Source organism: Gekko japonicus, unplaced genomic scaffold (assembly GCF_001447785.1).
Source record: "Gekko japonicus isolate JY-2015 unplaced genomic scaffold, Gekko_japonicus_V1.1 scaffold1827, whole genome shotgun sequence".
NCBI lineage: Eukaryota > Metazoa > Chordata > Lepidosauria > Squamata > Gekkonidae > Gekko > Gekko japonicus.
Window position 1 is genome coordinate 304,528 of NW_015169834.1, and position 17,241 is coordinate 321,768.

Consider the following 17,241-nt stretch of genomic DNA (forward strand, 5'->3'; position numbering starts at 1 on the left):
CTGGGGATGATGCGCAGAGGTTGGGGTGTGTGTGATCGCGCGTATAAAATCCGTTACTGAAGCGTGCCGAAAGCGGACTAAACGGCCCGTCTGAACGCGCCCATTGACAAAACACCACTCTGCACGCCTGCTCTCACCAACCCCCCCCCTCACAGTTGCTGTTTGATAAAACGCGAAGCCAGTTGGTGAGGCAGTGGCAGCGCCGGCTGCTCAGCTCCGCCCCCCCCCATGCAGTGGCTTCACCAATCCTCGGTGAGCTGCAGTCGGAGGAGGTGGGAGGGGAAAAAACACGTCATACCTCCTCTTTCTCTGCCTTTGCTTTCATTCTTGCTTTCATCCCCATTTCCCCCCACTATTTTACCTCAGCCTCTTAGCTGGGGCCCTAGCCATTTTCTTTTTATTTCTTGACAGCTTCGACTACACACATGCCCCTCCCCCTGTGCACTCGCTTGCCCCCCTGAGCAGCCCCCTGCCTTCCTTTCCTCCCACCAGTTGTTTGCGGGCTGGGTAAGAGCCGGGTCCCCAGGCTGTATGTTTGACAGCCCTCCATCAGAAAACCTGTAACTTGGGGCAAGTTTCACACAAAGTGCAGAAAGAGGAAGCTGCACTTCCTCTTTCCACACTTCCAGGGTAATGTGAAAAAGTGAGATTCTCACCCCTGCCCCTCAGGAGAGTGCTAGTGATGTTAACAAGCTGAGCATGATGCTGAGGGGGATAATATAGTCAGTTAATGTGGGAAATTCCACTGTGGTATAGCTGGAGGAAATAGATCCTTACTATAATATCTGTTCAAATGCATGAAACTTAGAATGATCATACTGAACATAAGTAGTATTATGGCCAGGGGTCATTTTGTACAAAAAGAGGTGCAGGAGCTCATTAGCATAACTCATTAGCATAACTTATTTGCATACGCCACACCCCCTGGCATCACCGGAAGTGTGTCAGAAGGCAACACCCACCGCTCAGGCTCCACTGGACTGTTTTGGATTGCTAGCTATTGGGGGGGGGGGGGAACGTGCAGATCTGTCCTTGCAGAGGAGGGAGAGCTTGTACCTGAATAAAACTTGGTCTTAAAGGTGCCACTGGACTGTTTTGGGCTGGGGGGCTCTGCAGCTTACCTGGCTGCTTCTTGCTCTGACTGAGGGCTGCTGGGAGCAGGGGGTGGGACTTGTTGCATGTGCCTGCCCCCTGGGCTCTTTACTGCCGGAGCTCCGCTCCTGTGCGCTCCTGCAGGAAATGACCCCTGATTATGGCTGTGTTCAATATCAGAAAGCCTGGATTCAAATCACAAAAGTTTCAGAAGTGATGATTCTTTTGCTTTAATCAGCAACATAATAGCTGAGGTTTTGGTTCCCAGGTGCTATTAACAAATTAATAAAAATTGTCTTATTTATCAGGAGAAACACGTGAACCTGGTACACATAGAATCTCGAAAATCCAGAAGAAGAAATTCAGAGTTTGAGATCTTTGTAGACTGTGACAGTAACAGGGAACAGCTGGACGAGATCTTCCATCTGTTGAAATCCCATGTCAGTGTTGTATCTATGAACCCAAGTGATGATTTCACTGTACAGGAAGATGGTAGGTAACAAACGAGAATGTGATGTATCACAATTGCATTTGCCTTTACAAAGTATGTTTGCATGCATGTGGGACTGGAATTTAAAAAGGTGTGCCCTTTTCTTCAGATAAATTGATGACTTCTCTCTCCTATAGAGAATGCTCATTGGTCTTTTTTATCCGATATACCGCTTGGAATAAACAGCAATAGGAGCTCCTTAAAAATGTTCTTCCACCACAACTAATTGGTTGAAGTGAGGAATGGTGGAGAGAGGTGAATACGTACCTAAAAAGGTAACAGAATGATTCTAAGCTTGTCACCTCAGATTTATTTATCATAGGCTTCATTCACACAGTTTTCTTTAGTATACTCATATCTTCCCAACCACCTACAACATTATAGCACAGGTGTGGATAAAGGTAGTGAAGAGTGCAGAACTGGGATACAGTTTAATAAATGGAAGACCTTGTTAAGGTACACCTGTACGTGTTCAGTAGAAAACAGATAAGGGCCTGTAAACAGGGCTGGCTCGAGGTTTTTTGGCGCCCTAGGAGAAACTAGCGCCCCCCCAGGCGAGGCTGCCTTGTGGTGCCCCCCTCACCTTATGTCTCCCCGCCCCCGCGTGCCTCTCCATGCGCCTGCGAAGAACTTCCATGATGACACTCCGGACTGGAAGAAAGGCAGGGAGGGTGCAGCAGGAGGTGGGGAAGGGATTCCTATCCTACCCCCCAAAAATTTCTCTTTAGAGGCAACCACCCCCCCCCAGCCACCGCCGCCGCCGTGCAGCCCCAATTCGGAGCGCACCCAGCCCGGGCCTGGCCGGCTTCCAGCGGCAGCCAACACCCCCCCTGCAGCCTTAAAATAGCCTCCCTCGCTCCCTGGGTGGACAATGGGTTGCAGGGAGGATGAGCACTTGATTGACAGGCGTCGCTGGGTGGCTGAGCTAGAGGTAGGCAGACGGGCGGGGAAGCCGGAGCTCAGCACCGTGCTGTGCAGACTGGCAGGCCAGGCAGGAGGGGAGGGGAGGGAAGGGGTGAGTCGTAGTGTCCCTGGCGTGGCAGGGCAGCCTCTGGTGGTGGATCTCCCCTGGTGAGACTGTGCCATGTCCGTTGTCTCTTGCCTGCCCCCGCCCCCCCAGCTGCCCCGAGCATGCCATGGGCTCCCCATGCCATAAACTGCCAGGCCAAGATGCAGCAGCTGAAATCAGCCGGGGGGGGGGCTTTTGGTGGTGGTGGGCCCTGGCATGCTCTAGGTGAATGCCTAGTTCACCTAAAGAGCGATCCGGCCCTGCCTGTAAAGCGTTTTAGAGAGTCCTTGAGGAAATAATTTATTGGTCACATCCTTCACTGGTTGGAAATTTTTATACCCTGTTTCCTGATTTGGGACATAAGCAACTCCTTGCTTCTGAGAGACTCCTTGAAATATGGGATACCAAGGAGTAAGCTTACATCATTCTCCCAGGTGCCTGCTATGGGAAGGATGATCGCTCTCCACGGAGAGGATAGATCAAGATGGGCAGCCATGTTAGTCTGTCTGTAGCAGTAGAAAAGAGCAAGTGTCCAGTAGCACCTTAAAGACTAACAAAAATTCGTGGAAGAGTATGAACTTTCGTGAGTCACTGCTCACTTCTTCAGATACCTCAAACAATGAGGGCATGTTTGAGAGTTTGGTAGCAATAAATTGTTTTATTTTTCTTCTTTGTTTTCTGTACTTGCACCTTTCCCCCATTAGCCATTTATGTGTAGAATAAAAAACTTACAAAATGGACTTCCGGTCTATGGATTGGCAATGGCGGTCGCTCTCCCTGGACCTCGGGGGAACGATAGCACACCAGTGGTATGGGGGGGTGCTACCTCAAGTGGCACCCCCACGGAGTCTTTGTGATAGGCTCCAGGCCAGAGGGCTTTTGAGGGGTAGCCTCTTCAACGGCTTGATGCTGGAGAATTGAGGCTTCCCTCTGCCCTGATGGTCCTGCCACTGTGTGGCCTTCAGGCACAAGCTAATTCGACTGGGACAAGCGTTGGAGATCGAGCAGAATAACGAATGATGTGAGCGAGGTCAGAGAAATTACCAACAATAAATGTGAGTTCAAAGTAAACGGAGTATTTTAAAAAAAATGAACTATCCCCCCGTGGGAAAAGCGGAGCGCAAAGAGGGACGCCTCTTAAGCGCATGGACAGATAAATGCATCGAAGGGGGAAGGGAGGAAGTAAACAGCGAATCTGTTTTGAGAGACTAACGTGAGTGCCGATAGTGTGGTGATGAGTTTTCGAGCCCTTGTGAAATGGTTTGAAATTGTAAACAAAATCGTAAAATGGCGGCTTCCCGGGGAAAGCTAAAAGCAAAAGCACCAGGCAGTCAGAGCCCAAAACCAGAAGGGGGAGTGGACGTCATGAAAATGTTAGCGGATATGCTCAAGCCGATGATGGAGCAACTCGATGGTATTAACCAGCAACTGACTTCGCTAAATCAAAACTTCGCTCTACAGCAGTGCCAGCTGGCAGAAACGGAGAAGAAAGTGGAGCATGCGACTGAAAAAATTACAGAGATGGACACTGCAAACAAGAAAATGAAGAAAAGAATGGGAGAAGTTGAAACAAAACAAAACCTCCAAGAAAACCATTTTTTACAGCTGCAAATGGAAAAGGCCAACATGATTCTCAGATTCCAGGGAGTTCCTGATACTGAAAAAGAAGATTTGAAGAAGACTCTGGGCGAGATTATTGCTCCAGCAACAGGCTTACCAGTGGATGAAATAGTAAAAGATATGGAGACTGCCTATCGGGCTTACTCCAATTATATATATTAAAAAAAGCCTGCCTGGAGAGATTGTGGTCAGATTTGCAAGAAGACAGACCAGAGATGCCATATTAAAGGCAACCTCAGCAACTCCACTGAAACTGGGGAATACAACCATTAAGACTTTAAAAGGCATTCCATTTGAAATTCGTCAAAAGAGGAAACGCTACTTGAGACATCAGCTGGGATCGGGGGAAGAATCCAAAGATAAAGAAACTAAATCAAGTGACTCAGCTGCCTCTGGAACGGATGAGGACTCTGCAGTAGAAACGGGTGCAGGAGCAATGAAAGTTGCATACGATTTCAGAGATAGAAAACCGAAGTAAAGGCAGAAGGACTTTGAAAATCGTCTTTTGAAGTAAAGAAGATGCTCAGAAAGCTCTCTCATAACAACTAACATATTAATACTGAAGCTGTGAAAAACAAGAACTTTACAAGTATATTGTTTTACTAACACTCTAATTACTACCATTAAGTTTAACACGGATATGATCTCCTTCTCTTGGGTTTTTAGTTAGTGTGGATATCTTTTCTTTATCCATAGTTGTAGTCCCCCTCCCTATATTTCTTTGTAGTTTCCTTGTAGTCTTATAAAAATAATAAAAATATCCCTTCGGGGTTTTTTAAAAAAAACTTACAAAATCAAATACACATAGGAATGAAAGCAAAAATATACAGTCCAGTAGTCCCTGAGTCCCATGTCAAAGCAAGCTTTGAACACAAGGATATCCTGGGCTGCTGCTGATTCCATTGACATGGCTTCCACAAGGTCACTGGCTAAAAGCCAAGGCCCCTTCGGCTTGTTGCTCAGGCTTGAAGTACCTGCAAAGAAGGGAAGGGTATATTCTCTGCCCAGGTCTTAATCCCAGGCCCACCCAGCGGTTCGAAAGCAACTTAATTGCAAGTAGATAAATGGGTACCCACCCTTAGTAGGGTGGGGGGCACCCTGTGTGGCTGGCTGAAGACGGCAGCGGCGGTGGCAATGGCGGCGACGATGATGGCAAGCGGCGACCTGGCGTGGACGGCATTGGTGGCGTGGCGTTGCGGTGGCGAGCGGGCGTGATTGGAGAGCCGCGATCGAGTGATCCCTGACGGCAGAAAGAATACATCGAACGCTGCCGCGAAGAGAAGGGGCATGCGCAGATGCCGAGCACCGGCTCAGCGGAGCCGGAAAGGACATGGCCGGGCCGGAAGCAGGCGAAGCTGCGTGCCTTGGAGGAGATTCCCACCACCACCGAACGCCGGAGAAATAACACCTCGCCGAGTCCGGAGACCCGACCAAGCCGAGCCGAGCCGACGAAACAACAGTGACAACCACCACAGGGGGGTGCCGGTAGGCTGTCCCATCCCTATACACTCACTGTGGCCCTAGTTAGGATAAATGGGTGATTAGCACCAAGAAATTGTAAGCCGCTCAGAGACCCCTAGCCACGGGGTTCGAGCGGGGTATCAAGCTGAATGTTAAATAAATAAATAAATCAGCTCATTCAGATATTCCCAGTTCCTTCCCTTCTACATAGATAACCAAACAGACACAAGGCAGTACAGCTATCAGTTTCTGAATATGAGGTTACAAACTTTGTACTTACAGTGGTCTTTGCAGCAGTAAATAAAACGGAATCTACAAGGAGGAAGGGATGGTTAATTTTAGACAAAATGCTGGTCTAGAACGGTTTCCTTTTATGTAGGGTTCGCTTTTCTGCTGCCTGCCTTTCTGTTTTAAAAAAACTGTTAGTAATATTAATGCTACAGTCCGGGATGTACAGCTAAACTGGATCATAATCCACCACCACGTGTTCCTGTACAAGCAGAAAATGATCCAACACTTACTGGTGGATACTCCGAACCAGTGTTCCCTCTAAGCTGAGTTAGTGTAAGCTAGCTCACAGTTTTTTAGCCTGTGGCTCAGACATTTTTATCTTAGCTCAGGAAGGAGGGCTCCAGAGCAAACTGATTTATTCAGTAGCCAAATTGCTCACTCACAACTTTAATGCTAGTAGCTCACAAAGTAGAATTTTTACTCATGAGACTGTACGGCTTAGAGGGAACATTGCTCCGAACATGTGATGTTAGGTAATGATCCTTTACATCTCTCCCTGTTATATTTGCAGCCTCCCTCCACAATCGCTGATTAACTTATAAACACGTACTGTTTTCACCATTATATGTTTAATTCACTTTGGATGTACTCCCGGACTCCTGTAAAGGAAACACAGTAAGAACATTAATTTCGACTCTCCTAGCAATTGCCAGAATAATAGTTGCACAGAAATGGAAGGATAAGAGTAGCTCTATCTTATCCAGCTGGCAAAACAAGTTATGGGAACGTTTTGTTTGTGGGAAAATAACGTTTCCTCGAACACACTGGAACGCTAAAGCATTCCGAGCAGTATGGTTCCCAGTGGTTCAATACCTTGCAAAGGGAGAAGTAATTCCTAAAAACAAACATTACCAAGAATTGTTCTATTTCTCAGAGTTAAAAAGGTAAAGGTAAAGGTTCCCTTGCTCGAAAGCCAGTCGAATCCGACTCTAGGGTTGCGGTGCTCATCTCCTTTTCAAAGCCGAAGAGCCAGCACTGTCTGAAGACGTTCCTGTAGTCATGTGGCCTGCATGACTAAACACGGAACGCTGTTACTTTCCCATTGAAGTGGTACCTTTTTATCTACTTGCAATTTCTTGCTTTCGAACTGCTAGGTTGGCAGGAGCAGTTAGAAACAGGTTATTTTAGAGTTATGGGTAGTTCAAGTTTATGCCACAGGTATGCTATTGCCAATCTTGTCATGTTGTTTTCATGTGAGGCTTATTGTTGTAACAGGTTATATTTTATGGTTCTGATAAATAAATATTTTTTAAAAAATATGTTTAATTCACTTTTTTCCTCTCCTGAAAATCAAACATGTATAATGGGAAGAAAAGGGTTGGATTTGAACATGTTCCTGTTACCAAAGCAAACATAGGTAACGCAAGCCTCCTCCATGTTTCACTTGTAAAGTTAAAGGTTCCCTTGCTCGAAAGCCAGTTGAGTCCGACTCTAGGGTTGCGGTGCTCATCTCCGTTTCAAAGCCGAAGAGCCAGCGCTGTCCAAAGACGTTTCCGTGGTCATGTGGCTGGCATGACTAAACACCAAGGCGCACGGAACACTGTTCCCTTCCCACCGAAGTGGTACCTATTTATCTACTTGCAATTTCTTGCTTTCGAACTGCTAGGTTGGCAGGAGCTGGAACTAGAGACGGGAGCTCACTCCGTCATGCGGCACACTCTGGTCTCGAACTGCTGAACTACTGACCTTCCACAGCCTGCAGTTCAGCGTCTTAACCACTTGAGCCACCGCAGCTCCTTGTTCCACTTGTACAGGGATGATAAAACATGGCACAGGATCATACTGAAGGCAATTTTTACTGTCTCCAAGTAAAAACATAGTTAAGTAATTGTAGGAGATACTCACTCTGGTTATGGGAGTAAGAGCCCTAAGATACTTATTTCATGTGAATTGTAATATCCTCATTTCAACTGCAAAGCTCGGTTGACTTTCATCTACTTATTTTTAATATCCCAATATTTCTTTACACCATACATACCGCAGGAGGAAATGCAGAGTGTGTGTATGTGTCAGATAAGATGTATCTCATGTCCTCTGCGACTGGCTTCTAAATAGTTAGGGCTCATTTTTAGCCATCATAGCTGGCCCTGAAAACAGTGTTTCCTTGTCCTTGCCATCTTAATTTCACGAATGACTTTGGGTTCTGTCTTTTCTCTAGACATGGAAAATGTCCCCTGGTTCCCTAAGAAGGTTTCCGATCTGGATAAATGTGCAAACCGTGTTTTGATGTATGGATGTGAACTGGACGCTGATCATCCAGTGAGTATCTTTGTGTGTGGTTGTCTTGCACGGTTCTCGTGGCTTAAAAATCTAATCTAATTGTGAAAGTCTAATACTTTAGAGTTGCAGTCTGTTATAAAAGTTAGTTACAAGTAAACGTACTGATACTTGAATCACACAGGCTGTGTTGGGGCTCTGCAAATATGCGGAAAAACAAAACTTATTTCGAAATATGCCCACAGAATGTTGGAGGTACCCAATATGGCCAATAATTGGTGTAACTTTGGCTTTGCTTTACACAGATGGGCATGCACGGGTTCTAATGTCTCTCAAGTGTGGAAGAGGGAAGTTGTTGAAAGTGGTATTTGGGTGGGGAGACTGAAGCTAGTTGTCCTTCCTTAGATTATGTAGGTTTATCCAAAACACAAGCAAAGAACAGAAAAAGGAAATGCATACATTATTCCAAGGAATGAAAATTGACAGTGCAAAGAACTAAAAACAGATTCTTATTTTCAGCGGAGTTTATGCAGTTTATTTTTAGGAGTCCACATTTACTAAACTGCTAATCCATACTCTTAACAAATGTATTTCATTTCAAAACGCATTTCAAAAATGAGTTCACAGGTTCCTGTTGTATCTGAGAGATTCCCCCCCCATGTCACAAAATTCTCCTCTTTCTCATAGCTGCTTTGATAGAACAAAATTAACACCTGTTTCTTTGTGACACAAACATGTTACCACACAGACTGACCTGAGTTTTTATTTTTATTTTATTCCATTATTAGGGTTTCAAAGACAATGTTTATCGCAAGAGGCGGAAGTATTTTGCAGACCTGGCTATGAATTATAAACAGTATGTGTCAATGACTGGTAAATAAGACAACTTTTGCTATAAAAATTTGGGGCAGATCCACTGAAGGTAGTTGGTATAGCTATGGTCTCCCCCTTCTCTGAGTGACTGGAAATTCAAGGCAGATTTTACAGGGTATGGGTAGATTATAAGAGCCAACCTAGCAGTTCGAAAGCAAGAAATTGCAAGTAGATAAATAGGTGCCACTTCGGTGGGAAGGTAACAGCGTTCCGTGCGTCATGCCGGCCACATGACCACGGAAAGGTCTTCGGACAGCGCTGGCTCTTCGGCTTTGAAACGGAGATGAGCACCGCAACCCTAGAGTCGGATTCGACTGGCTTTCGAGCAAGGGAAACCTTTACCTTTACCTTACTGGAGCTGTAGGGTGGTGGTTTTGCTATCATCTATTGTTGAACATATTGTGGAATACAGAATATACAGTTCCACACCAAACTCAGTTTAGCACCCCCAAAACTGAAACAGTTTTCCGAAAAGATCTCTTGGCATCCCTACAAGAACAGGCAAAATGGCTTTAAGCTCTCATCTGTTGGCTCATGGTACACATTGTTTGGCTAATCCTTCAATTGGGATGATTTTACCACATTGTCCACTGTTTGCACAAACGACAAGCTAAACTAAAGCTGAGATGGGGCACATCTCTCTATTCTACATGACAATAACATGGGCATTAGGGATATTCGTTTCCATCAGTCCAATGTGAGGGTGGAGAAAGGAGTGGTTGTAGGGGAAAAGAGAAGGGAAACAATTGTTGTCCTCTTCTTCTTTACTTTATCCCCCCACCTCTTTAGAACAGTGGTTTCCAAACTGTACTAAGGAACGGTAGGGTTACTAGGATTTCTGTGATGGAAAAAAAACCACTTGCAAATAATTAATTATCTCTAAATTAAAGATGACTCCAAATGCCTTGAGAATGGACTGGCATGAGCATGTGGCAGGAAACAGATAAAAGATACAGTAGGGCTGTCACACCCCTTTTACCTCCTAGAAAATCCAGGAAACTTCTCTTCAAGATTTGTGGTGGTGAAGCCCAAGCCCACTACCTCTGAACATATGTCACTTCCTTTCCTTGGTAATTAACACTGGACATGGCAGAGCCCAGCATCACAGCTGATACACTTCCCGCAGGGCTCTTTTTGTAGCGGGAACTCCTTTGCATATCAGGCGACACCTCCCCTAATGTAGCCAATCCTCCAAGAGCTTACAGAGCTCTTCTTGCAGGGGCTACTGTAAGCTCTTGGAGGATTGGCTCTTTTTGTAGCAGGAGCTCCTTTTCATATTAAGCCACACACCCCTAGTGTAGCCAATCCTCCAAGAGCTTACAGAGCTCTTCTTACTGGGGCTATTGTAAGCTCTTGGAGGATTGGCTACATCAGGGGTGTGTGGCCTAATATGCAAAGGAGCTCCTGCTACAAAAAAAGCCCTGCTGACTTAAGACCGAGAGTTCAGGGAATGGGGATTCTCAGTACCTACTGAGATTGCTGTAGCTCCTGACTATGATGAGTGTACTGGCTTGCAGGCTCTGAGTAACAAGTTTCAGAAGTCAGGCGGGGCATAGTCGCTCAGTCCGAAGTCAGGGTTCCAGAAATCAGGCTAGGCAAGGTCGTTCAGTCCAAGGTCAGGCTTCCAAGAATTAAGCAAGGCAGAGTCAGTGGCTTAGCGTCTATTGTACGCATTGCATCGATGCCTAACAGCCTTTCTTGGCTGATTTTTATAGCCCGTGCCTATGGGTCATGCTTGCAGTTCTGTTCTCAGCCTCTGTCTGCGGTGCCCTAAGGGTGTAGGAGATAGAAGAGAAGAAGAAGAAGAGATTGGATTTATACCCCGCCCTTCACTTGGAGTCTCAGAGGGGCTTACAAACTCCTTTCCCTTCCCCTCCCCACAGCAGACACCCTGTGAGGTGGGTGGGGCTGAGAGAACTCTGACAGAAACTGCTCTTTCAGGAACAGCTGTGCCAGAGCTTGTGACTGACCCAAGGTCACATCAGCAGGTGCAAGTGGAGGAGTGGGGAATCAAACCCGGTTCTCCCAGATTAGAGTCCGCACACTTAACCACTACACCAAACTGGCAGATACTGGTGGGCTGTGGAAACGGCTGAGATCCACCCACTGAATCAGGGCTGGTGGGTGTTGGTGGCTCTGCACCAGCTGTTGGCTGTGAATCCTGACAAGCCTGCATCTCATTCACTTGCTGGTCAACTTCTGTTAATTCAAGGCTGGCTACACGGGGCTCCTCTTCTCATGACTGAGATCCACCCACTGAATCAGGGCTGGTGGGTGTTGGTGGCTCTGCACCAGCTGTTGGCTGTGAATCCTGACAAGCCTGCATCTCATTCACTTGCTGGTCAACTTCTGTTAATTCAAGGCTGGCTACACGGGGCTCCTCTTCTCATGAAGAATCCTCGCTATTGCTGAGCCCTGGCTGACCCATGACAGTGAGCCAGCCAGGAATCTACTAATGGATTGGGAATCAGTGTTCCCTCTAAGCTGAGTTAGTGTGAGCTGGCTCACAGTTTTTTAGCCTCCGGCTCACACATTTTTGTCCTAGCTCAAGAAGGATGGCTCCAGTGCATACTAATTTATGCAGTAACCAAATTGCTCGCTCACAACCTTAATGCCAGTAGCGCACAAAGTAGAATTTCTGCTCACAAGACTCCACAGCTTAGAGGGGACATTGATTGGGATGTACCTGTTTTCCACCCCTGCTCCAATACGTACACCGCTTTTCCTTTCTGAGAATCTTTGTGAATGTTGCTCTTACATCTCATTGCAGTGGTGACCCAATTCCAAAAGTTCAGTTCACTGAAGAGGAGACCAGCACTTGGGGCACTGTGTTCAGAGAGCTCCAAAAGCTTTACCCAACCCATGCCTGCAAAGAGTATCTTAAAAACCTACCTCTGCTAACTAACTACTGTGGGTACCGAGAAGATAACATACCCCAGCTGGAGGATGTATCATGTTTTCTAAAAGGTAATATACAGATCTTTGTCTTGTAAGCTGTCCCAGATGAGGCAGTGCTGTCAGTACAGTGTAGCTGGATAAAGGAATACAGATTAGAGAAGAACATAAGAACATAAGAGTCGCCAATGTTGGATCAGGCCAAAGGCCCATCCAGTCCGACACTCTGTGTCACACAGTGGCCAGAAATACCAGGTGCCATCAGGAGGTCCACCAGTGGGGCCAGGACATTAGAAGCCCTCCCACTGTTGCCCCCCCCCCCAAGCACCAAGAAGACAGAGCATCACTTGCCCCAGAGCCCCTATCTATACCTTGTGGCTAATAGCCACTGATGGACCTCTGCTCCATATGCTTATCTACTTCCCTTTTGAAGCCATCCATGCTTGTAGCCCCCACCACTTCCTGTGGCAGTGAATAAAATGATTACATTTTATAAAATGATTACATTACTGATACTAGGGTGTCAGGTGAAAAGTCTTGGAAGAAAGATTATCATCTCAACCTACCAGTATTTTATAACAAAATGAAGCCCTGTCTCAGTCAGTAAAGCATTATAACTAGCAGTTGATTGTCAGAGGGCAGCTTGAACCATTTCTATAGGTTATGTCAAAATACACAAAATGTTTTTCCGTTCCTCAATTCACTATTATTTGATAAATGTCCACTCCATATTTTCCCTGAACAAAACAATGTACAGTAAAATCATGAATCAGAAAACAATCATAAGCACAGCATAGAGCCAGTCATAAAAGCTCTTCAGCCATATTGCATAGCAACACAAAATTACGAGATATAGCCAGATCCACGGTATTGTCCAAAGGACTAACCACTTTGGTTTCAGAGAATGCTGTAAATAAGTAAACAACCACCCACAGTCCTGACAAGTTAAAGGGCGATTTCGCACTAGAGCAACCGCCGTTTGCCCCGACACTATTTGTCAATTTCACACCTGAGGCTGCGGGGCTGCATTTGACCCACGGTTTCGCCCGATTTCCTCCGCAGTTTCGTAATCCTCAGAAACCAGGATCACGAAACTGCGGAGGAAATTGGGCGAAGCCGCAAGTCAAAATGCAGCCTTGCAGCTTCGGGTGTGAAATTGACATGTTTGTGTCGGGGCAAACGGCGGCTGCGCCGCGAGGCAGCTCTAGTGCGAAATCGCCCAAAGTCACCTTAGCAAACCAAATGGCTTGTTGAATTTCCAAAGGGAGAGCATTGGAGACCAGTGACGGTCTTAAATGTAGACGAATAACCTTAAGGCTAAAAGCATCTTTAAGGAGATCCATCACTGGATTTCCCAGCATTTTAAAAAACACATATAAAGCCAAGGATTAGAGCTACACTGGAGATCTCTCAACAAGCTGGACCTTAAAATGCAGCTGCAGTGAGTAAATCTGGAATGCCACTCTCGCCATGGAGTTAACATTTCTCCCCCAAACACCATTTCCTTGACCCAAATCACTGCCCTCTCATGGCTGCTTTCTGGTGGAACTAAACAGATACAACTGCAGCTTCCCCATGCAATCAGTTGGCATAAAAAGAAGGGGGAGCAAAAATGACTTTGAGACCAGAGGAAAGTAGACGTTAACCCTTTCCTCATGTTCTTTTTAAAAATGGAAACTGGCTCTCTGAAACTGCTGTTAGTTTGGGTAGGAAGAGCCTCCCTCCATTAGGGGGTACTAACCCAAACTGACTCTGCATACTGATGGACTTACCTTTTATTTATTTGTTTCGTTATGTGAAATATTTTCGTGCAGCTTTTCCACCCAGTTTAGTGTCTGCAGGGCAGTGAACAATCGAAAACATTAAAACAAGCTTTAAGATACACAGTATAAAACAATTAAAAACAAACAACAATTAAACACAGTTAAAACATACAGGTAGGAAGGTCAGTGAGACTAAATAGATAAGTCTTCACCTGGTGGTGGAAGACAATGATAGACCAGAACAGATGAATCTCCCCAGCAGAAAGAATTCCATAATTTTGGTGCCATGACCTCTCGGGTTTTGGTGCTATAAAACCCTTACTCAGGTTGTCTCTCATCTAGTCTCAGACAACAGGGGCACCCTACGAAAATCCCCTGAAGATTACTGTACTGGTTGGGTAGGTGCATACGGGAGCAATGTTGCCTCTAAGCTGTGCGGCTGAGCGGCCGCTCATTAACACAGGAAGCCCTGCTCAGCAGCAGTCTGGAGCCATGCAGAGTCTTGTACTGCCCATTGCTCATTTTAAGATCACAGCAGTTATATTCTGCTTAGGACATGAACTTGTCTGCTCAGGGGGGGGGGGATATAGAGGGAACATTGCATGGGATCCAGGCTGGTTTGATCTGGAGGTTTTTTGTCATCTTCTGGGTGTGGAACAGTGGTCACTGTGAGGTTGGAGGGGGAGGTATTTGTGAATTTCCTGCCTTGTGCAGGGGGTTGGACTAGATGACCCTGGAGGTCCCTTCCAACTCTATGATTCTATGAGCCCTGCTTTGCAAGGTAGGGCGGTTTAAAAATCTAAATAAATAAATAAATAAAGTACGGTCATCCCAGGCTGCATAGAACTTAAAAGCACAAGCACCTTGAATTGGGCCTGGAACCTCGTTAGGAGCCAGTGTAGGTGGAACAAGACTGGACTGATGGGGTTCCTATGACCTACTCCAGTCAGCATTCTGTCTGCAGCATTCTGTACCAACTATAACCTCTGAACACCCTTCAAGGGAGATCACCTCCCTTAGTGTCTGCTCTAGGACTACCTAGATGTCACTTACATAGCATCTTGTTGACTAAATTTCTTTGGGATTTTCTAAACCTTTCTGTGTATCTCTTGCCAAGTTATCAGGCTCAGCTTTCTCCTGAGCAACCTGGCAAAGGGCCTGCAATTTCTCTTTCCTTAACCTTCTCTATCTGCCCCACATGTCTTTATGCAAGGTTCCCATCTGGAGGCCTACAGAACCCTCCATGGGGCTCCAGTTATCTAGTCTCTTGTGTAGTCTATCAATGTGCATACTTGCTCAAAATTGGGGTTTATTTGCAAGTTAGTGAGCTCAGGATCGCAGTTTTAATGTCACTTCCATTATTATCTATTTTTGAATGCTATAACATCAGTAATGGTTTTTTCTCCCCTAGAACGCACTGGTTTTACCATCCGTCCTGTTGCTGGATATCTGTCACCCAGAGATTTCTTGGCAGGCTTAGCATTCAGAGTATTTCACTGCACTCAGTATGTTAGGCACAGTTCGGAACCTCTTTACACACCAGAACCGTAAGCGGCTATTTCTGTGCTTTATGTTTGTGACTAACTGCTTGGCAATAAGGACAATACTAAATCGAGATGTGCTTTACAAAATCTAGGTTTGAGTATCTGGGTTTCAAAAATATCTTAGCTCTCATAAGTTTCCAGTGTGTGGGGTTGGGGCAACCTTGAAACTGAGGATTTGCAAATAAATAAATAAAAAATAAATCTAACACTGACCTAGTTCTTGAAAGACTGTTCACATGGTTCAGCATGACTGAAGAAATGAAAGTGATCTTAGATCCGTCATCTTAGTATAAAAACCAGGACAGCAGGACATGAAAATTTAACCACAGATTTTCAAAAATTTCATTGTCGTGAAGCACACTGAATTAGAAAACGAAGCACAAACCTCCTGCAGCTCCTTCCAGGGCTCTTTTTGTAGAAAAAGCCCAGCAGGAACTCATTAGCATAATAGGCCACACCCAACAGCAGAAATTCATTAGCATAGTAGGCCACACCCCTGCCAGCACAGCTCATTAGCACATTAGGACGCACCCCCATGTTACCAGAAGTGTGGTCATCCAGCCACACCCACCTTTTGATTCTTATTCTGTTTACCTTGTTTGTGGTCAAAACCCAGGGCTTTTTTTTTTGTAGCAGGAACTCCTTTGCATGTTAGGCCACACACCCCTAATGAAGCCAATCCTAATGGATTTCTGCTGTTGGGTGTGGCCTATTATGCTAATGAGTTCCTGCTGGGCGTGGCCAACTTGGGAGCCAGCCGGAACTCCGTTCCAGTGCGTTCCTGCCCCCAAATAGCCCTGTCCTTAACTCTTGGAGTTGTTCACCAAGCAGGAAGGCCTATTTTAAAACTGTCATCTGCATTATTGTATCATGCATTTTTTTTTTACTGTCTGAGCCATTTCACATGGGTACTCAGCCTGACCTTCCCCCCCCTTGTGGTATAGAGAGAGGCACGTACTACTCCTACCCCTATTCCACACACATAGTCTAATGAGAGTGTTCCATTTGAAGGTTCGCATCTTGTGGCCTCTATCCTTTTTTGAAAGAGGATGGAGAAATTAAACTCATGCCTGTGCATACCGGCCTCCCCATAGAGCCCGAGTCAGGTTATGTCTGTATGACACCATTTCTATCATAAGAAGATGATTGACATTCCTGCCCAAAAATAGCCCTGTACCTTAACTCCTCGGTATACTGGAGTTGTTCACCAAGCGGGAAGGCCTATTTTAAAACTGTCATCTACATTATTGTATCATGCATTTTTTTTTTAGTGTCTGAGCCATTTCACATGGGTACTCAGACTGACCTTTCCCCCCCTTGTGGTATAGAGAGAGGCACGTACTACTCCTACTCCTATTCCACACACATAGTCTAATGAGTGTTCCATTTGAAGGTTCGCATCTTGTGGCCTCTATCCTTTTTTGAAAGAGGATGGAGAAATTAAACTCATGCCTGTGCATACCGGCCTCCCCATAGAGCCCGAGTCAGGTTATGTCTGTATGACACCATTTCTATCATAAGAAGATGATTGACATGCTAACCATGTGAATGCTGTTTTTATGGGAATGTTTTTGTAGTGTATTCAAAGCTGCCTTGAATGCATGACATGTTGTGAAACATCTAACTGAAGTGTAATGTAAAGCTTCGTCCTGGGCTAGGATCCAAATCCATCCAATCTTGTTACTAGCCCAGGAAGCACCTAACCAATCACCTTCTAGCAAGCTCCCTGAGCAGGAACATCCGTGATTGGTCCTTATGTGAACAACCTTATTGGTTGGGATTTGTGCAGTGGGTGTGGCTACATTAGCCGGGAATGTTTAAAAGCAGGACAGCTGCAATGTAAAGGCTGTTCTGGCTATCAGATGTCGATCCGTGTTGGAGTTGTGTTCGAGTTGAAGAATAAAGCTGTGTTCTTGCTGAATCACTCTCCGACTGCTTTGTTAAGTGAGCGACTTAACAGGGTTTTTTTTATTAAGAGTCAGCGTG

The 17,241-nt window shown here is 45.7% G+C and overlaps 1 protein-coding gene across 1 annotated transcript in view; it reads left to right on the plus strand.

Annotated features, from left to right (window-relative positions):
- TPH1 (tryptophan hydroxylase 1) overlaps positions 1–17,241 on the plus strand; it is a 36,202-nt gene that overhangs the window by 11,573 nt on the left and 7,388 nt on the right. Inside the window, exons 3-7 of the mRNA XM_015417286.1 lie at positions 1,401–1,584; positions 8,122–8,222; positions 8,969–9,036; positions 11,824–12,020; positions 15,123–15,258. Coding sequence (XP_015272772.1) covers positions 1,401–1,584; positions 8,122–8,222; positions 8,969–9,036; positions 11,824–12,020; positions 15,123–15,258 — 686 coding nt within the window. The remainder of the gene's footprint in view (positions 1–1,400; positions 1,585–8,121; positions 8,223–8,968; positions 9,037–11,823; positions 12,021–15,122; positions 15,259–17,241) is intronic.